Source organism: Hermetia illucens, chromosome 7 (assembly GCF_905115235.1).
Source record: "Hermetia illucens chromosome 7, iHerIll2.2.curated.20191125, whole genome shotgun sequence".
Classification (NCBI taxonomy): Eukaryota; Metazoa; Arthropoda; class Insecta; order Diptera; family Stratiomyidae; genus Hermetia; species Hermetia illucens.
In genome coordinates, this window is record NC_051855.1 from 3,400,162 (window position 1) to 3,421,510 (window position 21,349).

Genomic DNA, 21,349 nt, shown 5'->3' on the forward strand with positions numbered 1-21,349 from the left:
AGAAGCTAGGCTAAGGTGGGCAGTGGGAACTTTTAAGCCACTGAAATCCCCCGGAGTAGATGACATTTTCCCAGCACTAATCCCCAAGAGGCCTAGGAATTATCTGAGAGTCTCTTCTGAGGGAGTGAGGGGGAGTATAGCACTAGGATACATACCAAGGGCATGGAGGCGGGCAAAAGTGGTCTTTATTCCGAAAGCGGGTAAAAAGGATCCTTTTCACCCTAAATCTTTCAGATCAATTTGCCTAACATCGTTCGTACTCAAAACGGTGGAAAAAATCATAGACCACTATATTAGAACTAACGTTCTAAAGCGTAATCCCCTGCATCACTGTCAGCACACTTACCGGGCATGACAGTCAACTGAAACTGCTCTGTATCAGCTGGCAGATGTATTACGGGATGCCATAGAAACAAAACAAATAGCACTCAAGGTTGTCCACAGGACGGGGAACTATCGCCGCTTATGTGGAGTATGGTGGTGGACAAACTCCTGGACGTGCTAACAAATACTGGAATACAAGTCCAGGGTTACGCGGACGACATTTGTAGGGGCAAATATGAAGATACTCTATGTGATAGAATCCAAACTAGACTAAGGGTTACTAGTGCCTGGTGTGGGAAGCTGGGACTGCGAATCAATCCACCCAAAACCACCAAAGTACCATTCACTAGGAGACGTAAGCGTAAGAGGTCAAATATTTGGGAATTACGCTAGACGCAAAATTACTCTGGAAGATACATGTCGGAAACACTTGTCGGAAAGCCACGAGGGCTCTCTGGTTGCACCCCGAAGAAACTACTTTGAATATATACTGCAATAGTAAGGCCAATGATTACCTATAGGGCGTTAACCTGGGCAGAAAGAACTGAACTCAGCACACAGGCCAGGGAGTTACACAAACTCCAAAGACTAGCTTGCGTGTGTATCAGTTGGGCAATGAGGACATGCCCAACGGCATCCCTGGACGTCTTTCTGGGATTAACTCCTCTCCACCAGCACATACAGATGCAGGCAAGGAGGGCAATATTCAGGATGAATGGAGGCGGCAGCTTCTCGCCCTAAACCGAAGGAAGATTGATATTATTTCTAGGCCGTATCCCGAATTACTGATAGCCAAGGATATCATGACAACGAGGTCTCACTTCGATAAGAAGTTTGAAACACGAAAACAACTGGGAGAGCGTGGCTGTGACATATGACTTAAACTAGTAACTGATTACTTGGTACACAGAAGGATCCTTCACAGCACAGGGAGCGAGTGCCGGTGTCATTGGTCCAAGGAAAATGTACTTGGAGCCAATGGACAGGTACTTGGAGCCAATGGGCAGAACACTAGGATATTCCAGGCGGAAATATACGCCATGGACAGATGTGCCTCCTTTAATTTCCAAAGGAACTATTGGGGGCAGAACATTGCTATTCTCACCGATAGCCAAGCAGCGATCAAGGCACTTAGGTCCAACCAGGTGAACTCTAAACTGGTGTGGGAATGCCTTGCGAGACTGAATACATTCGGCTCCTCCAACAAGGTCTGGATACTTTGGTTGCTGGGTTGGAAGGCAAAGAGGCAGCGGACGAACTAGCCAAGAAGGGAGCACGCACGCCTTTACACGGGCCAGAACTCTTCTGTGAAATCCGAGACGGTCTCATGGCTGTGACACTAAGAAATGAAGAGGAAGGATTGAGGGAACTATACTGGGCGGGCCTACCAGGGATGGAGCAGTCCAGGGTGATTATTGGGAGATACGACCCCATACGCACAAAGGATTGCTTAAACCTCACCAAAAAGAACCTCCGAATCATAGTGGGAATTCTCACTGGTCATTGTCGGCTGAACTACCACCTAGGGAAGCTAGGGATATCTACGGACACTGCCTGCAGGTTCTGTGAGGAGGAGGACGAAACCTCTATGCACGTCCTGGGACAGTGTCCAGCACTTGTGCAAAGTAGGTCGATACATCTGGGAGAACACCTAATACCAGATGCAAAGCTGAAACTTCTGGAAGTGGGGAACATACTAAAGTTCCTAACGGTTACTGGCCTGCTTGAGATACTATGATCAACGGGTACACTATAACCAGTAAAAGGGGCACAATAGTTCTTCAAGGACGCGGTGCGACTTTCCCTTAACAAAATAATAATAATAATCCGAAAACGGAAGAGGAAGGCCGGGCAGAAGGGAACTTTGGCCACTAAAGAGGGGGGACTACAGGCTGAATCCTGCCTGTCAGAACCTTCTCCTTCATCCTTACCGGGAAGAGCGGAAGAACGGGAAGCTGGTGACGTGGACACTACTGGTTTAACGCTTGTATGTGGAAATAGATCCAAGCAGCCCGGACACCGTTAACCTGCAAAGGCCTCAAGCCGACGGCAGAAGAGAGCACTGCGAAGGAAGATGAAGCACCATAGGAATGAGGACATGGACGTATCTGTACCACTAGGCGCGGTAACGTCCAGAGAAATCGGACAAAAGGAAGCGGAATCTCCGGCGGAAGGTGGGGATAAACTGGAAACCCCGGCAAGATCCACACTGGACGCACCAGACTCTTCTGTCAGCGGTAATGCGCGCAAGAAGCGTAAGACCAACACATCTGCTGTGGACAACGCTTTATTGTGCTCCGCACCAGGGCTTATATCCATGCATCTTGCGGGGATTAGGACCGGTGTGCCGGGAGGTGATCAAATCAGCGAGAGAGATCTTAATGAAGCTGGTCCCTCCCACAGGAATACGAACACGAAGGCGGGAAGAAAGAGGACGTATGCGCAAGGTGCAGCCTCTGTTCTGACTGCTGCCGTGAGAGTTTTCTCCAAGGATGGCAAAATGTCAGAGGGATAGTTTACCATTCTCCGGGAATGCCTGTGGAAAAAAATGCTGGAGCCTGGAACGAAGTCACGGTTTTCGTGGTGAGCTTCTTCATTTGGAATGCACTGACGAGGCTGCCTTAAAGTGGCTCCAGCAGGTAATTCCAACTTTAAGTTCCGGCGGTCGGCCCAAGTTCACTATTGTGAAGACTGAGCTACGCAGGACAGAACATGTCGGATGTTGGTTACTGGACCCTCGAAGGAAGGCAGAAGACATCAGCCGCTTGCTGGGTGAACAGAACCCGAGTATAAACTTTAGACACTGGAGGGTAAAGTTCATGAATGCCAGGAAGGACAAATCTACAAACGTGGAACTTGGTATTCGAACTGAACCAAAAGAGTCTGAATGTGCTCAGGGGAAGTCACCATATGATGCTCCACTTTTTCCTATATAGACTGAAATTCAGTCATATCAGAAAACTGTAGGGCATCATCTCCATTTTGAGAGCGAAGGACAATGATGGTCTTCGACTCACAATATAGAGCAAATTGCAGCATCTTCGGTGCGCTCTCTCACAATAGAGCTGCGCGCGGAGGATAGTGCATACAGGGGTCGAACCCGCGTATGGGGGCTCGCACTGATGAAGAGACTACAGAGTGAATCCTACCTGCTAGTAATTTCTCCTATACCTGCCAAGAAACAGGCGGAAAGAAGGGAAGCCAGAGACGTGAACAGAACTGACTTGAGTTTGAGTGATCGAATCTATGCAACCCGGACACCGCAAAACAATTAAGGTGCTAAGTGGAAAACAGACGAATGCTCTGCGGGATGAGATGATATCTTTCATGGATGAGAACATGGGAACTGCGGTACTTCCAAGTACGGCTTTTCTCAGAGAAATCAAACACGAGGGGATCGAGTCTCTGGTGGTACGGTGTGGGGGAAATCCCGTCACATGCGGACTACCGCATACGCTTCTAACTGTTCTCTATAACACAATAGACTAAGTTAATGTCGAAAAACATAAAGATTGGTCAAATCAGCCTGCAGCATGCCAAACCTCACTCCCACCTATTGGCAGCGAGAATGACAAAGCTACAGGATTTCCCCTACATCTTTCTGGTGCAAGAACCGTGGGTTCGATTTAACAGAATCTGTGGCATTGAATCAGTAAAGGGGGCTAGGATCTTCTACGACGAAAGATCCATAAGACCGAGAGCTTGCGTCCTGAGATCAAAGCGGTTAGAGGCAACTATACTGAGACAGTACTGTTCCCAGGAATTAGCTATGGTCATCATACAATATTAAATAAATGGCAAGAGGAAAAACATCATAATTGCCTCCGCTTATTTACCCTATGATTCTTTGTATCCTCCACCGACGCAAGAGCTTAGAGATCTGGTGACGTATGCAGAATCAAGTGGTCTCGAGCTCTTAATAGGTTGCGATGCGAACGCTCAACATATTTATTGGGACAGTAGCAAATGCAATCTAAGAGGGGAGAAGCTATTTGATTTCATCACTTCAGCTGGTCTTATGACTGCAAACGTAGGGTGCGCCCCTACGTTCGTGGGACCGAGAAGAAGTGAAGTAACTGACCTAACGATCTGTACCTCAAAACTGTTCGAGTTGATTACACACTGGCGAGTGCTAGACGAGGTCTCACTGTCAGATCACCGATATCTAGAATTCAATCTGACTATTGCGGGCGAACAGTCTGCAGTACAAAGACGGAACCCTAGGAAAACAGATTGGGCAAAGTTCAATGAACTTCTTGGCAATAAAGTACAGTTCCCTAGGCAACTAAGGACTCCTTTGGCGCTGGAAGATGAATTGAAAACTCTGAACTGCGCACTTTTAGAGTGCTATGAAGAAACTTGTTCTATTTCCCGAGGTCAAAGCGATAAAACGGTTCCTTGGTGGAACCGAGAACTGCAAAAACTCAGGAAATCAACCAGGCGACTTTTAAACCATGGTTGCAAAAGTAACAAGAACGAAGACTGGTTAAATTTCAGGAACTCACAACGTGAATATAAGAAGCTCGTTAGGTGTTCGAAACGAGACTCCTTTAGAGCGTACTGCAAGGCGAAAGAGAGACTTCAAGGCTGTGTAGAGTCCTCAAAAGGCATGAGTCGGCCAAGTTGGATTCTCTTAGAAAACCCGACGGAACTTTCACGAGTTCCAGACTAGATTCAGTACAGACCTTTCTGGAAGTATACTACCCGAGGGAACGGGTGAGAGAAGTGGCAGGGGGAGAGTTGACGGTTCTTGCAACCCCTTCAACACGTGCTGCAAGGGAAGCTGGAACACTGCGAAAGCGATTGTTACCCATGAAAAGGTGAGAGCTGCCATACTGTCCTTTGAACATTTCAAAGCACCTGGTATGGATGGCATCTATCCGGCAATGCTAAAGGAGGGTATGGAGCATTTAGAGCGACCTCTAAGAAATATTTTTCGAGGATGTCTTGCTCTGGGCTACGTGCCCTCTTCTTGGCAACAGGTTAAGGTAGTCTTCATACCGAAACCTTGGAAAGATGACTATTCTAATCCAAAGAACTTCAGACACATCAGCTTCACTTCATTCTTGCTGAAAGGTTTGGAGAGACTGGTGGAGCGTCACATTCGTAGAAACGCACTTAGGTTACACTCACTTAATGAAAACCAACATGCTTACTAACGTGGAAAGTCCTGTGTGTCTGCTCTTCGTTCTTTGGTCACAAAGATAGAGGATGCAACTTTGAATGGTGAGTACGCGATGGGGGTGTTCGTGGACATTGAAGGGGCTTTTGACTGTGCGCTGTTTCAAAAACTTTGTGGTGCCGACAGAGCGCATGGTGTTGATGATGCTTTAATTAAGTGGATCCATGCTATGCTAGCGCAGAGACTGCTGTGCGCTGAGATGGATGTCGATCGCTAGCTGACTGCAGAAGCAAAGAAAGGCTGCCCCCAACGAGGTGTGCTTTCGCCACTTCTGTGGAGTATGCTGATTGACTCACTACTATGCGAACTGCAAAATTTGCCAATCCATGCTCAAGCTTATGCTGATGACGTGGCTGTGCTTGCTGTTGATCGGGGTCTTGGAGCGATGTGTAGAAATATACAACGTGCCGTTCATTTGATAGACAGCTAGTGCCTCAGATATGGTCTGTCAGTTTATCCAAATAAAACCACAATGGTTTTATTCACAAAAAAGAGAAAACTGGATGGACTTTGCCTCCCTAAGATGAGGAGCACTACCCTTCAACTCTCCGAAGAAGTGAAATATCTGGGAGTCACTCTAGATTAAAAATTTCTTTGGAACAAACATGTAGAGGTAAAAATGACACGAGCTCTCACAGTTTATGGGCTGTGCAGACGGGCCTTTGCCGGGGGACTCCGGCCTCAGGTGATAATATGGATATACGTTCCCATCATTAGGCGGATGTTCGTATATGCATCCGTAGTGTGGTGGGTTAAGGTGAGACAAAAAGGTTTTCACCATAAACTAGCCGCACTTCAAAGAACTGTGTGTCTCGGTATCACTGGTGCCATGAGCACGACATCCGGCGCAGCTCTGAATGCACTACTCAATTTGCAGCCCCTGGATATACTTATTCAAAGCACTGCAATGAGAGCAGCTCATAGGCTAATTCGATTAGCTCTGTTGGGAAACAACGAATGTGGGAGGCACAGAGCATTGGAAGAGCTACTGTGAAGACTGCATCCAGTTCTTACAATGCCTTCCGATTCTTGTGTCCCCATACATCTGTTTGGTAGAAGATATGAAGTTACCCTGAAGCGCAGAGAAGACTAGGAAGACCCAGAGGAATGCGTGGTGGAATATACGGAAGTCTTCTACACCGATGGCTCAAAAACAGAAGAGGGTTCTGGAGCCGGAGTCTACCTCTCGAATAAAAACGAGTGGGCTTTTCCTTTTGCGACAATATGCAACGATTTTTCAAGCCGAAGTTTATGCGATTCTAAGGGCGGCAAACTGGGTGATTGACGAGCGGTTGAAGGTCAGGCGCATCGCAATCTGCAGTGAAGGCATTGAGTGGTCCTTTGATCACCTCGAAAATCGTTCAGGAATGCAGAAACCGTTTGAACTCTATCTCTAGATTCAATACGGTGGAACTACTCTGGGTACCTGGTCACTGTGGCGTAGAGGGAAATTAAATCTCGGATGCTTCAGCGAAAGAGGGATCAATCTCCCCTATGACGGGTTCACAACCAGCAATTGGAGTATCAGTAGCATTGGCTAAGTCTGTTTTCAAAAACTGGGAACAAGCTTCCCATAATGACAGGTGGCAGAGCCTAAATGCTGTTCAACACACCAAACTTTTCCTGCCAGAACCGAACATACGTACCGCAAAATTTATCCTGTCGAAAAGCAAGAGGACTTGCAGGTGTATTGTGGGCATTCTGACAGGCCAAAATTCACTAGCTGGGCATATGTTCGGAATAGGAATTACTTAAGGTGATACGTATCCCTCCTGCAATGAGGAAGCGGAATCCACGGAGCATTTCCTATGTGAATGCCAGCCTATGGACGCATCAGGAATCAGATCCTTGGTGCCGATGTTTTCCAATTGCAACAGGTAGCATCACATCCACTAACGGAAATCCTGTAATACGTTAACGAATCCGGAATATTCCGTTAGCGGGGGTGGCGAGTACAATGGGCCAACACGGCCTGAGTGCTCAGAAGCTGTAGCTTCTCCCCCACCATACACACACACGAGTGCAGAGACAGCATTCATACCGGTGAACGCGAGGTCTATCTAACGCCTCTGCCGCAACTTAGGGGTATGGCACCCGGGTTGTATAGCGCAACTCCACGCTTGAGTCCACGAGGAGTTCTGTCCACGATATGGGCCCAACCACTACCGTTATAAAACTCCGCCAGGGGACCAGCCGGAAATAACCGGCCCAAGAGCATATCCTCCAGGAATTCTCCTAGAGCATAGACTCTCAATGGGCTATCCCGGTTCCCATGGTACCAAATAATCTCCGGTGGGGTTTCGTGGCAAGAAGCACTTCAGATGAGTCCCATTGCTAATCGAAATTTGATCGCCCTCCTGGAGTATGTGGGGGCGGCAGCCAATTTTGAACAAGCATATTTTATTTCAAGATATGCTCGCAACACTCAAAAATTAATACACACATCTGTGGAACCAACTTGCCAATCCATACAACCGGCTATCAATCAGTCTACGAAATAATGGCTAGATATCAATTTATAATTTTTCTCAAGCAATTACTCACGAGTGTTCATCTTTAAATGCTTCCTTTAAATCTCTTGTTACTGATCGCTTTCAATTGCCTAAAATCGCTAAACTTTATTATATAAGCCCTCATTTTATAAGTCGAGCAACTCAGCTCTTACATGACATTCATATCACCATGAAATCACACAAAATATGGGAAAATTTCACGGGATTAATTTTATAATTTATATGAAACTAGCTAACTAAAAAGAATCAAAATTATATTATCCATAATTCGGCAAAAGCCGCTGACCATTTTATAGTTTTCTTTTGTCATTGTTACTATTAAGAATTTTTTATTTAAAATCGAAAACCAAGGCTAATTTATTTTTTCTTGTGTTTTCGTTCGTTTGATGTTTATAATAATGTGATTTGTTTCAAGATAAAGATACAGTTCAAATTATTCAATATAACTGATCAGATCAAAATCTTTCAACCATTTTTTTAAAATAAGTATCATAGTTTACGCCTTAACCCTGTAATTTAAATAAAGTTCTTTCAATATCCTTACATTTTATTTGCGTTGCGCTACAAGCATATCATTTAAACAAAGGCACCTCTAATGTTCCTACTTTGTTGGTAAAGTACTTTTTCAATGTAAATAAATAAATATAAATTTTATTGTAAAAAATTGCATGATAAGAAGTAAGGAAAATTAAAAGAAAGAAAATTCAAAAATTAAGTTGTATAAAAGGTTTAAAATAATAAGCGATACAATAATTAGTACAAACCTAAATACTTCTAACTACTGCTACTACCAAATAAAATAATGTTAACACTCACGTTCCAAGTAATTCCTTAAGACTAAATTTCTCATCAATCTGGATCTGTCTGTCTGGATCTCTAGAATCCTTTTTCGATTTTTTCGCTGAATCCTTCTTACCAAACAGTGGCATATTTATATGATTTTATTTGATATTTTTGTTATATATAAAAAATTATTAATTTTCAAAGATTATGGTATCTTTGTTTGTATGTTAATTATAGTGAAACTAATTATATCAATTTTATTTATTGCAGGTTTTTTATCAATATTATTATAATTTTTTAATTATTTCACAATTATTTATTATGGTTTTTATTTTATTATTTATTATTTTACTTTTAGTGGAAAATCTATATTTCTTCACTTTCCTAGTAATTATTCATTATTTGCAACATTAAAAAGAAGAAGAGAAAATCAACTTTGTCGGTGGCAACGCAACAATTGCGGCAGCTATCACATAGTAAATATCAGCATTAATATTTATATATTATAAACATTTCCCTAGATTAGCTTTGACTTTTTAACTACAACACTGCAATTATTAAAATATATAACCAAACTAACTTTTCAATTCACTTTTCACTGATATTTTTATTTAAGAAGGGCTCTTCTTTTCATAATAGATTCTATTCTCTTTTTAATTTTTGATGATAACTTTTAACTGCACCACATACACTATCGAACACTACCAGTTACAATTATATCATTTAATCTATATTATTATTTACAAAATTATAAAGTGATTTTATATACTATTTTCTTGGGAAATCTAATATTTTTCATATATATTTCCCAAATCCTTTCAATATATATTTCAGGAAATACGCGACACACACAAGCACAATTGTAATTTAGCACAGTTAGTATAGTTTTAATGAAAAAATACTTCTGAAAAAGTTTTATTTACTAGTGTTGTTAACATGCCAATTGGAGTTTCGTTTTTTTTTGTTATATACATTATATTTATTTCATTTTATTACGTTTATTATATTTATTTAATACTCCTTTAAAGCGGGATTAAAAACGCTGACTTTGCAAACTCAAGAATAATTTATCATCATCCTTCGGTACTAAACCCATTTCGTTCTGAAAATATACAAAGAAAAATAAGATGTAGGACATTTTTTACTATTTGAAGCTTTAAGGGGTTAACCCCACTTATAAGGCAAAAAAAAGGAATTTTTTGTAGGAAAACGTTTTAGAGCGAACAACTTTCTATTGAAATATATTTTACAGATATCCCAAAAAGCCATCAAAATGATGTATTTGTAAGCTTTGGGGCAACCAAAATTGTGGGGAAATCGATTGTCTGATCCAAAAATTCCGAATAGATTTAATTAAATAACTTTTTTCAGGTTTGTGTAAAACAAGACCTTTTTAAGGTTTTGTGTAAAGCAAAACCTTATTAAAACCGGTTTACTGTCTGTATCTCTGTCTGTCTCTCACACGCATTTTTCCCGGAAACAGTTATGGCAATTGACACTATATTTGGAATGATAGGAACTGTGAGCGCTCACGCATACAGTGATTTACATCATTCTACGTCCAATTTAAGGGGGGATGCGTAATTTTTTTTTCACCAAATATAGTCGGGGGTTCAAAATGATAATTTCTTTAACGGACCCATTCCCAGAAATTAGTCAACCGAAAAATCTGAAAAAAATCAAGAGGCTGCCACCATATGGTGCCTAGCCTCCGAAATAATAATAACATATTACGAAAGTTTTTAGTTACTGACTGTAAAATCCCCCTTAAATTCATCCTACAATCATGAAATTTCGCAGCAATGTAGGCTATGACAGAGAGCATGATCCTAGGTAGGCGAATATAGCACTATTATTGACGAAGTTACAATAGGTCAAAATTATCGCCTCTGTTCAAATTCAAGACTTTGAATGTCAGTATTACACGAAAGGGGATATTTTCACATAATATATGCATATATTACGTGCTAGGTATTAAGGGGATCACCCCGTGTGAAGGCCGCTTTTTTTCGTTTTTTTTAGAATTTTTTTGAGAAGAACTAGATAAAGATACAAATACGAATTTTTCACCACATATTTATTAATATCTTGAGCATGCGTAATAATTTTTCCAGCCCGATAGCATAGTTCATTATTGAAATACAGAGCAATTTATACACCCATCTCCAAAAAAGGGTGTTTTTCGGCTGCCCGATAAATACGCGCTATATTACGGCGTTCGATATAAATCTGGCATGTGACTTATTACATGTTTAACACTATAATTTCCGAACCACTCCGAATATCAAAAAATCACTTTGCCCATCCAATCTACACTATATTTAGATACAAGTGATGCCAAAAAAAATTTCGGTTCCGCGGATCCGACACACAGGATGACCCCCTTAATGGGACAAATGTCCACTCAAATGTTTTTCTAAGAGAAATACACAAACTTTTCATATCTGAAGCGTCCAGCCTCCGATTTCCCGAATTATTTCTTGCTTGGGATGTGGGAGATCCTTAGTCCATATCTGCTTGAGGTTGGTTTGGACCAAATGGAGAGCAACTTACTCTCACTTTTCGTGTTTGATCGATTTTTTACAAAATGGCGGACAGTCCATGTTAATGGTTCAATTTTTCACAAAAACCTGTCGTTTTTGGGCTATCATATGGCCATTCTTTATTGAAAAAAAAAATCAAACAGTTAAACACTACATTTTTAAGGTTTCCTGATGTCCATTATTAGTGGAAGATCTAATGCGCACTTCGATACCAGTAACATTCTGTCCAAGGAGCACAAGGGCTGTTGAATTGGATCAAGGGTTCCAAAGAGCAACTCTTTATCAACTCCGCAGTTGCAGGACAGGCAACTGAAGGCAAAAGAAAGCTACTTAGTTGCTATATCAATTATGCCAAGGCTTTTGATAGCGTTCCACACACCTCGTCAATTGATGCCCTACATATATATCGCATCGCAACTAGTAAAGTTTTTGGCGACAGTTATGGAAGGGTGGAATACCACCTTATCAGTACATTCATCTGAGGGCACCAACCCATCCGCAGAGGCCGAAGAGGCACCTACCAGGACGATCCGTTGTGTCATCTACATCGCATTGATTCCAAACTAATAAAGTTCTTGACGACAGTCATGGAAGGGTGGCATACCTCCTTATCAGTGAGTTCCATCTGAGGGTGCAAATACCTCAGGCCCATTTGTATACCGCATTTTGCAGGATTTTCGTTGAACCCCTTTGGTTCTGTATAGCACTGAATCCCCTTTCATGGCTACAGAATAATGCTAGAGGGTATGGTGCTGCAATAAAATGTATACTTGGTAAGCGCGAGTTGTCACACATGATGTACTTAGATGACATCAAGTTGTATGCTGGTACTGATGACCACCTTAGAAGTCTGTTGCGAATAGTAGGCATGTCTAGCCGTGATATTCGGACAAGTGTCGACTTCAAAGCTTTTGATATCGGAGGCAGGGGGTGGTTGAAATGGCGACATAGCATCATCAACAGGTCGACTCGCTACATGCATATTTTTACAGTAAAGAGCAGGCGAGTCTCTTGCATGCGGCTTTTTGTAAGGCAGCAAGGATCGTTCTTTCAATTTTCTAATTAGGATGAAGCCAAGACAGGAGCGGATCGATGAATTGAAGTCGAAGTCAGAAAATACGTAAATTGGCAGAAATTTATCGAACAGATGGCTGTGTACTGGGGAGCCCTTTGCTGAGACGGAGAGATTTATGTGTGCCATTCAAGATGGCGTGGTCGCCACCCGAGCTTATACCTGTAAAAAGCTCAACAATTCTGACGTTTTGTTAGTTGACAAGACAGGTCGCTTCGCGTACATACGCATTGCTATCCCCATTAGTAGCAACATTAAACGGAAATACATGGAGAAGAAGGTAAACTATGAGCCACTTCCTCAAGAAACAGAGAAAATTTTGCATCCTGAGAAGGAGGTTGTATAGTTCCCATAATATTGTCAGTTACAGGTATTCTTCCCAAATACCCCCAATCCCATTGATGTCCTGGGACTTTCACACAGTCTAGTTCAAGCCATTGAAAAATACACCATTCCGCATACGTGTTCGAGATTGCGGGGAGTTCTCGAAGGGTTTTCTCATTAACCTACAACTGGCCACTATCATCACTAGAGCCAATATACTTTTTTTAATAAGTAGAATCGTCCACACCTAAATGGGTGGCATTGAGTGTTATTATTAGGTAAAATCCGGCACCTGCCGAGATTTTGATAAATCGGAAAATAAAATGACGCTCAGAAGTAATGTCCAATATAGGGTACGGGTTTTTTTCACTTTCAAGCTTCTCAGAATTGAATACCAGTCGCGTTAAATGCATAGCATAGTAACGGAAAAATCCACACCCTCTCTCCCTCTTCCTTATCGAAGCAGAAATAAATATATCAGAGTTAGGGAACCGCAAATCATCCCTAAGTTACAATACGGTAAAGTTCTTCATCTAAATTTACTTACTTAAGGCGAACCCGACAAACTTTTCTAAACCAAAAGAAGAGGAACAGGAAATTAACAAGCCTACCTACATCAAAAATCGTCCCTACCCCGTTGGAAACAGAACAGGACACCTTACCCGGAGGATAGAATCGGGGAGCCAATATATTGATAAATTAAAGTATCCCAATTGATGCAGTCCACTATCAACCAATCTGTGTTTCTGTCGCTCTTTTTGCGTACCTGAGTTATATAATCTTCCACAGTCCAAAAAGTAATATGTGAAAAGGAGGAGAACGAGTTATTGTTAGATTTATTATAACGGGAATGTTAGACTAGCAGAAATTGAGGGACCAGCCATGAGCAAAATTAGGTGAAGAAATATTGCCTTTATCAACAATGAATTTTCTTTTTTGGCGTCAGAGAAAAACTTCATATCACGGAATACACAGTGAGGGCATGCGACTCATCAATGTCGAGACAATACATTTTTTGAAGTAGAAGGTTCCAACCGCCGTGCAAAAGGCGGATTATCTGACCTTAGCTCCATGTGACGCCATGCTGAATAGAAGGGGAATGAGTGTTCCAAAAAGGAAGTTCCCAAAGACATCATGTTACCTGTTCAGCGGAGAGAAAGGGATACCTTCAAACAACGCTGTACCGCAGCGAATATGTACCCATTGTGAAGCGCCTACATAATATGAAGTACCGGAACTGGACCCTATACCTAAAAAAAACCCTTGAGCTGGCTGTTCAATTAAAGCGGGGATATTTGCAGAGTTATTCGAAACATACCGATAGGGGGGATGTTTCTTCCATTTTGAAGCCGTTAGAAGGTAGTTCTATTTCCTAAACTAGCAAGCTTCATATTGTCGTACAAACACATATACACTTTGCATGCTGTGGACAAAATGCTGGTTTGAATAATTTATAAAAAAATCCTCCCGTTACGTCGTTGGGAATGTCAGAAGTTTATAAGATTGACACGCTGAACCAATCAACTAAATCCTGTGCATTCAACCCGGCCAATCTACACTTCTTACACCGGATGGAGGGTACTATACTGGGCGGGCCTACCAGGGATGGAACAGTTCAGCGTGCTTATAGGGGGATACGAACCCATACGCACAAAGGATTGCTTAAACCTCACCAAAAAGAACCTCCGAATCATAGTGAATCACTGGTCATTGTCAGCTGAACTATCACCTAGGGAAGCTACGGATATCTACGCACACTGCCTGCAGGTTTTTTGAAGAGGAGAACGAAACCTCTATACACGTCCTGGGACAGTGTCCGGCACTTGTGCAAAGTAAGTCGAGGCATCTGGTAGAACACTTAATACCAGGTGCAAAGCTGAAAGATCTGGAAGTAGGGAACATACTAAAGCTCCTAACGGTTATAGGCCTGCTTGAGATACTATAATCAATAGGTACACTATAACCAGTAAAAGGGGCACAATAGTTCTTGAAGGACGCGGTGCGACTTTCCCTTAATAGAATAACAATACACCGGGTTCTGTGTTGAACTATTGTATAACATTATATATGATATAATGATGTTCAGACAACATAGCAGCGACTGTATGCATCCCAAACAATCACCGCTATAAAGGAGAGAACTCTATATTCACACTAAGCCGAGTAAGGACACATGTATTCCTACCAGGGTAGGGAGCAAAGTTGACTATCAAATACCTTGGACACTAGGTAAAACTTCAAACAGCGTCTGCAACATCCTTGCACTAAAAAATGTCAAATGTCGAAACCCTGCGATGCACTTATTCATTCTTTACAGCCAGAATGTTGAACTCTATATGTTGCATGAAATGTCAAAAATGTGAATGCAGTTTACTAAAGAAACGCTCTTAAAGTGTGTTGTACTTTCAGCACCATCTCAGACGACGTAAAACAGACGTAAGAAACTCTGAAATGAGGAATTTTTGAGCAGGTGGCAACAACGATGGGAACGGGCAGAAATTGTACTCAAAATTTATGAAAAAGCAGAGATTAGACAGAGTTAATCCGGCCCGGCTTAATATAAAGTCTTGAAAATAGGACAAAGGATAGCAGTACCAGAATAGTTAACTAAATGCTAAGTAACTACGACTACAAGAGGAAGTCATTTCATACATAAAATGAAGATATTACCTGACAAAAATTGTCCTGATGTCCCGAAGGACAACCAATATATTTTAATGAACTGTTCCATATACTACTCCCTGTTGATTCCATTCAACTTCCTGCACAATAAACACTCTATAAACGTCGGTTTGCAAAACTCCGAACTGGGAAAACCTCCTATCTTTTGTAGTCATTCATTAGTTAGCCGGTGTGCAGCCAGCGTGTCATCTGACAGCTAATCGAGCAAGACCACCAACACCAAATTGAACCAAAATCATCAAAAAACAAGTCGGGAAACCGAAGGAAGCTAGACACTTCAGGTGCGAAAGGTTTTGTGTATTTCTTAGTACGTAGCACGTAATATATCCATATATTATGTGAGAGTATCCACTTTCGGGTGATATTGACATTCAAAGTCTTCAATTTTCAAAGAAGCAGCAAATTTGAGGTATTATAACTTTGTTAGTAATAGCGTGATTTCCACCAAACTTTGTAAGATCATGCTCTATATTATAGCCTATATCACTGCAAAATTTCATGGTATAATACTAGGATGAACTTAAGGGGGGTTTCCAACCAATTACAAAAAATTGTAGTAATATACTATTATTAACTTTATTTAAACAGATATCGGCATGGAAGGTATTTCGGAGCCTAGACACCATATAGTGGCAGCCTCCTGATTTCAGATTTTTCGGTTTGGTAGTTTCTGAGAATGGCCCCCTTAAAGAAGTGATCACTTTCAACCCCCCGCGCTCCCCACCCTTCCAACGAATGTCAAAACTAAGATCGGCTTTGAAAAGTACTAATCGAGACCTTTAATTTGATACCCCACATGACTATACTTGACGAAAAAAAAATTGACACCCCCCTTTTGCATGTATGGGGACCCCCCTTTAAATTCGACGTTAAAGGATGTAATTCACTGTATGCATGAGCGTTCACAGTTCCCACCTTTCTACCAAATTTGGTGTCAATCGCTATAACCGTCTCCGAGAAAAATGCGTGAAGGACAGACAGACAGACAGAACCCCAGAGCCAGATGGAATCCCGAATATCGCCCTGAAAGTGGCAGCCAGGTCAGCACCAGGTATGTTTGCCAAAGTTTTTACGGCATGCCTTAGAGAAGGAGAATTCCCCCAGCAATGGAAGCTGCAAAAGTTGATACTTATTCCGAAGCCAGGTAAACCATTGGGAGACCCCTCCTCATATCGACCGATATGTTTGATCAATACCATTGGTAAAATATTTGAACGAGTATTATACAACAGGCTGCTCGCTGTTGCGGAAAAGGAAGGAGGCCTATCCGACAACCAATTCGGGTTTCGTAAGGGGAGATCAACTATCGATGCAATCAGCATGGTGACTGGCCTGGCTCGCGCTGCAATACAAGATGACAAATGCTGCGCAGTGGTGATACTCGATGTAAAAAATGCATTCAACACTGCAAAGTGGACGAAAATCGTAGAGGCTCTAACCAAACTAAAGGTTCCCAAGTACATTGTACGCATCGTTGTTGCATTTCTTCTTGGAAGAAGATTATATTGCGACTCGGACGATGGAGAGAAATTATTCCCAATGACGTGCGGCGTACCACAGGGGTCTGTCTTAGGTCCCTTACTATGGTTAATTATGTACAACGGAATGCTGACGCTACGCCTTCCTAACGGCGTGACAACTTTGCGGACGATATCGGGGTAACAATAGTGGCAAAACGCTTAGACGAGATCGAAATCTATGCAAATGAAGCGATATGGGAGATCAATTCCTGGTTGAAAAAGTCCGGTCTATCACTTGCTGAACATAAAACGGAACTAGTGCTAATCAGCAAAAGAAGGAAAGACACGACCGTGAAAATTAAAGTTGGTGGAAAAACAATTTACTCCCAAGAGTCGCTTAAATATTTGGGAGTAATGATTGACAAAAGACTCAACTTTAAAAAACACATTGAGTGCGCTGCAACTAAAGCATCTTTCATCGCTGTAACGATCTCGAGGATACTACCGAACATTGGTGGACCAAGAAAAAGTCGACGTCGTCTTATTTCAAGGGTAGTTGGTTCCGTGCTACTCTACGCAGCTCCAGTTTGGGCAACCGTTCTGGAAAACAAATCAAACTGCGGAAAACTAGGAATGGCGAATCGACTAAGTGCACTCCGGGTATGCAGTGCTTATCGAACGACATCAGGAGAAGCAGCATATGTACTGGCAGGGACAATCCCCATAGACATCTTGGCGGATGAAGGTCGGCGTCTCTACGACAATATGTATGCAATCGGTGAGTCTATTGTACTTCGACGGCAACTAGCACGGCGAGAATCCATCGCAAAATGGCAAAAGAGATGGAACGAGGCACAAACTGGCCCTTGGACCTACCGTATCATTCCACACATTCGAAGATGGATGGAAAGGAATCACGGGGAACTAAGCTACGAGCTAACACAGTTTTTAAGTGGACATGGAGGTTATCGGGCTTATCTTTATCGATTTGGACACGACGAGTCACCATGGTGCCCAAGATGTGGTAACGTGGCTGAGAATGCGGAGCATGTTGTGTTTGAGTGCCCAAGGTTTACAGCACACCGAACTAGGCTGGGGGCGATCGCATACAGGCGCTTAACACCTGGAAATATAGTGGAGTTTATGTTGTAATCAACGGAGGCTTGGAATCAAGTGGTAATTGAGCTGAAAATGATTCATGAGCAGCTAAGGCATGAAGAACTGCGAAGAAAGCAAGAAAGGGAGCGAACAATAATGCGCCGCAGTTAAGAACTGATCCAGCCCCACGATGCAATGCTTATAGCAGTCCCGTGGGGAGAGTGGAAGAAGAAGGAGGTGGTTTTAGTGAGTAGAAGTCTCACATAACTGTATGGCAGGAGCCAGCAGTAGGTTTTGAACCTTTCCACCTTCCAACGATAGAAAAAAAAAAGAAAAAGACAGACAGACGGACAGACAGTAAACCGATTTTAATAAGGTTTTGTGTTTACACAAAAGCTTAACAAGTCGGGAAACCGAAGGAAGCTAGACACTTCAGGTATAAAAGGTTTTGTGTGGCCTTATGTGAGAAACCATCAGTGCACCATAGTTCCGTTTAGTTAAAAATTCAATTGGTTCGATTTTTAAATAGCGGTTTACACAAATAATATGTATTGAGAATAGTCAACCTCATACGATTCACACTTGGAGTTCAATATTATTAGCAAATGTGAAGAAGTTAAACTACAACAGATACAAACAAGTCGGGATACCGGCAGCTGCGCACTGCAGCTATAAAGGTTTTATGTTGATCTTATGTCAGAAACTGTCTGTGCATATCAGTCTCGGAAAGTACTCATCGGGGCCTATTATTTGTTTTACACAAAACCTTTAAAAACGAAAAAAAGAAGAAGCAATGCGAACAACACAGTTTGCACAATTTTTACTATAACGTAATATTAAACAGGCCATTATGACCAATGTCACTTTCACGCACTCCCACCCTACCCTTATAGTCAAATATTCACGTATATCAAACTGTCATCGTACATATTCTCACAACTTACTCACTTCCGAGAAAAATCCCATTACATAATTTCAATTTCAACCTCTGCACCACAGCACAAAGTTCACTGCAATTACATCTTCTTCACTAAAATCACATCCTCTTAAAAAATCCGAACCCCCGAAAATCACAGGACATAGGCCTGAGTCGCAAGATTAATCTAACCGAAATAAAAACCAAAAAGGACATACCCCGAACAGCAGGAGGTGAAAAGCAAAACGAAGTCCCACAAATCGACTGTCCGAAAAAACATTATTTGCAATTCAACAACTTGGCCGCATCCAATCCTGCAGATTACACACTATTTATACTTCTACAGGGAACAGAAGAAATACCATGAATTTTTAAACATCTTATCAACATTCCACCGATTCACCCTCCTCATCATTGACATTTTGCCGCCATGTGTCTTTTATTCCAAGCAGATCCTACCCCATGATGCCCATCGTCACTATTCCGTCTTCAGAGCCTTCTGTATTGACCTTACCGACCGCCTACCAAGCCGCCATCCATTGTATTGTTATCGTTGTTTTCGTCAACCCCCTCCCTACGACCTCTTCCTTCCGCTGTCTTCAGGGTGCTGTCATCGTCATGCTTACAACCAATTTAAAGCGACCAAAAAGATCTAAGACTGAATTTCTGCTCCGTGTTCTATTTTTAGCAGATACAGGTATACACGTCCTTTTGTATACCTGTATTATCAGCATTACCAGAAAATAGCAAATACGAGGGTAAACAATCAGCAAGCAAGTAAGTGAAGGATTTTTTCCGCGTATACCTTTGCTTTTGCTTTGAAAGTGAAGGCGAAAATAAGGCGACTCCTTGCTCGCCGGTGGGGTTGTAATTTTTTTCATTCACAAAAATGTGGGCTTTATTAGTCAGGTGTCGCCCTAGCGTCCTGCCACCACCGATACAACCTGCCCACGTTCCAATTAGGTTCTAATGCCGACAGCCTGTAAAAAGTTTGCAGCTTTTTTGGTAAGGTTAGGTACTCTGCTTGGTAATAATGCCTCTGCTCTCGGCCGAAAAAATTCAATTCAGACTAAATTGACCACCTAACCTATAATGCCACCCATTGTCACCTGGTAAAAGGATATTCGATTTTCATCATTTTATTATTCCCTTGCGCGAGGTTACGTGCCGTTCGAATTTAAGGACAACGGAGTATTGCGCGGAATGGGGTTGTTCGAGGTAAAGCTACATGAGATAGGGCTGTACGGGGTAGGTGGATGAAACTCGGTATTAATCTGTTGTTGTCTGTACCGAAGTTCTTAGCGTCCCTTTCGTTCTGCTTGCATTCATTTAACTCGATACATTAAGTCAAAAAGGCTGTGCGAACATCACAGTGCTGAATTGGGGGTAAAACGCCCGGGACACATCATAACATTCACAATTTAATATTTAGAGTCGCGGATTTTCGTGGGAAAGCCATAGATTATCTGATGTTAGACAATTTTGTTGATTTGAATTAATTGATTTATGGAATTACGAGTCGAAAAACACCTCCCCCAATCCAGGGTGTCATGCGAACCGTGCCCATTGGATAGTTTGCAGTCGGGGGTAACTGACTGTATTCGAACGGAGCCTCACTGATACCTGGTCGCCTCAGTGAGTAAGTTAGATCTTACCGTGCTACGGGGGGCTATGGCATGGCGGACCTCTTAACCCCCATACTCGTGGGAATCAAATGAGTACAAAACTGGAAAAAAAAAACAAAAACCAAAAAAGCGGGGCCCCGTACCGCACCAAAACTGGTTAATCAGGTGGAGGCACGTCTCCGAATTACTGAAAGCCAGGTGACTACACCCAAGAAGGGAGAAGTTGGGACGTCAAGCAGTGGATCCAAGGTGAGCATTGGTATACTGCATGGACTACAGCCAACGAACACCACTGCTCAAAGAGCAGGGACCAGCAAAAGCACGTCTGAGATAAATATAACAGACGTCAGGAAGGAGACAGGTCTCAGTGGCGCCGGGGTTAAATGATACCTCCGCTATCTGAAGGAAGGCCTGAAACCAGAAGAGGCCCTTAAGAAGGCTCAGGACAGACCTAAGCCATCTCTACCGGAGCCGAGAAAGCGGGGAGCAGCAGAGATCAGCCCGCATGAAGGGAATGCTCCCAAAAAACCCAGACCTGAACCCACGGGAGGAGAAAACCCGGGCAGGTCAGGAGTGAAGGGAGGACCCAGGAAGCCCGGCATTAGCTATGCTAGTGCGGTCAAGGGCATTCGACTGGCCATACTGCCAAAAAGGTTTCCCGAGCAAATACTCACTCGGGAGGAATAGGAAATCATTGAAGAACTTGTCGTCAAGCAGATGATCAAGGGATGGACGTCGAAACTGGTGTTCACCGGGATACGCTTTCGACCAGGCCTTATACTGGTGGACTGCGCGACGGAAGGTACCGCAGAATGGGTCAGAACCAT

General features: G+C 42.5%; 1 protein-coding gene across 5 annotated transcripts in view; it reads right to left on the minus strand.

Moving 5' to 3' along the window:
- LOC119660774 (calcium/calmodulin-dependent protein kinase type 1) overlaps window positions 1–21,349 on the minus strand; it is a 396,728-nt gene that overhangs the window by 273,160 nt on the left and 102,219 nt on the right. For all 5 annotated transcript variants that reach the window (XM_038069548.1, XM_038069544.1, XM_038069545.1 and 2 more), the window contains one exon: window positions 8,836–9,904. In XM_038069548.1, coding sequence (XP_037925476.1) covers window positions 8,836–8,948 — 113 coding nt within the window. In that variant the 5' untranslated portion in view covers window positions 8,949–9,904. The remainder of the gene's footprint in view (window positions 1–8,835; window positions 9,905–21,349) is intronic.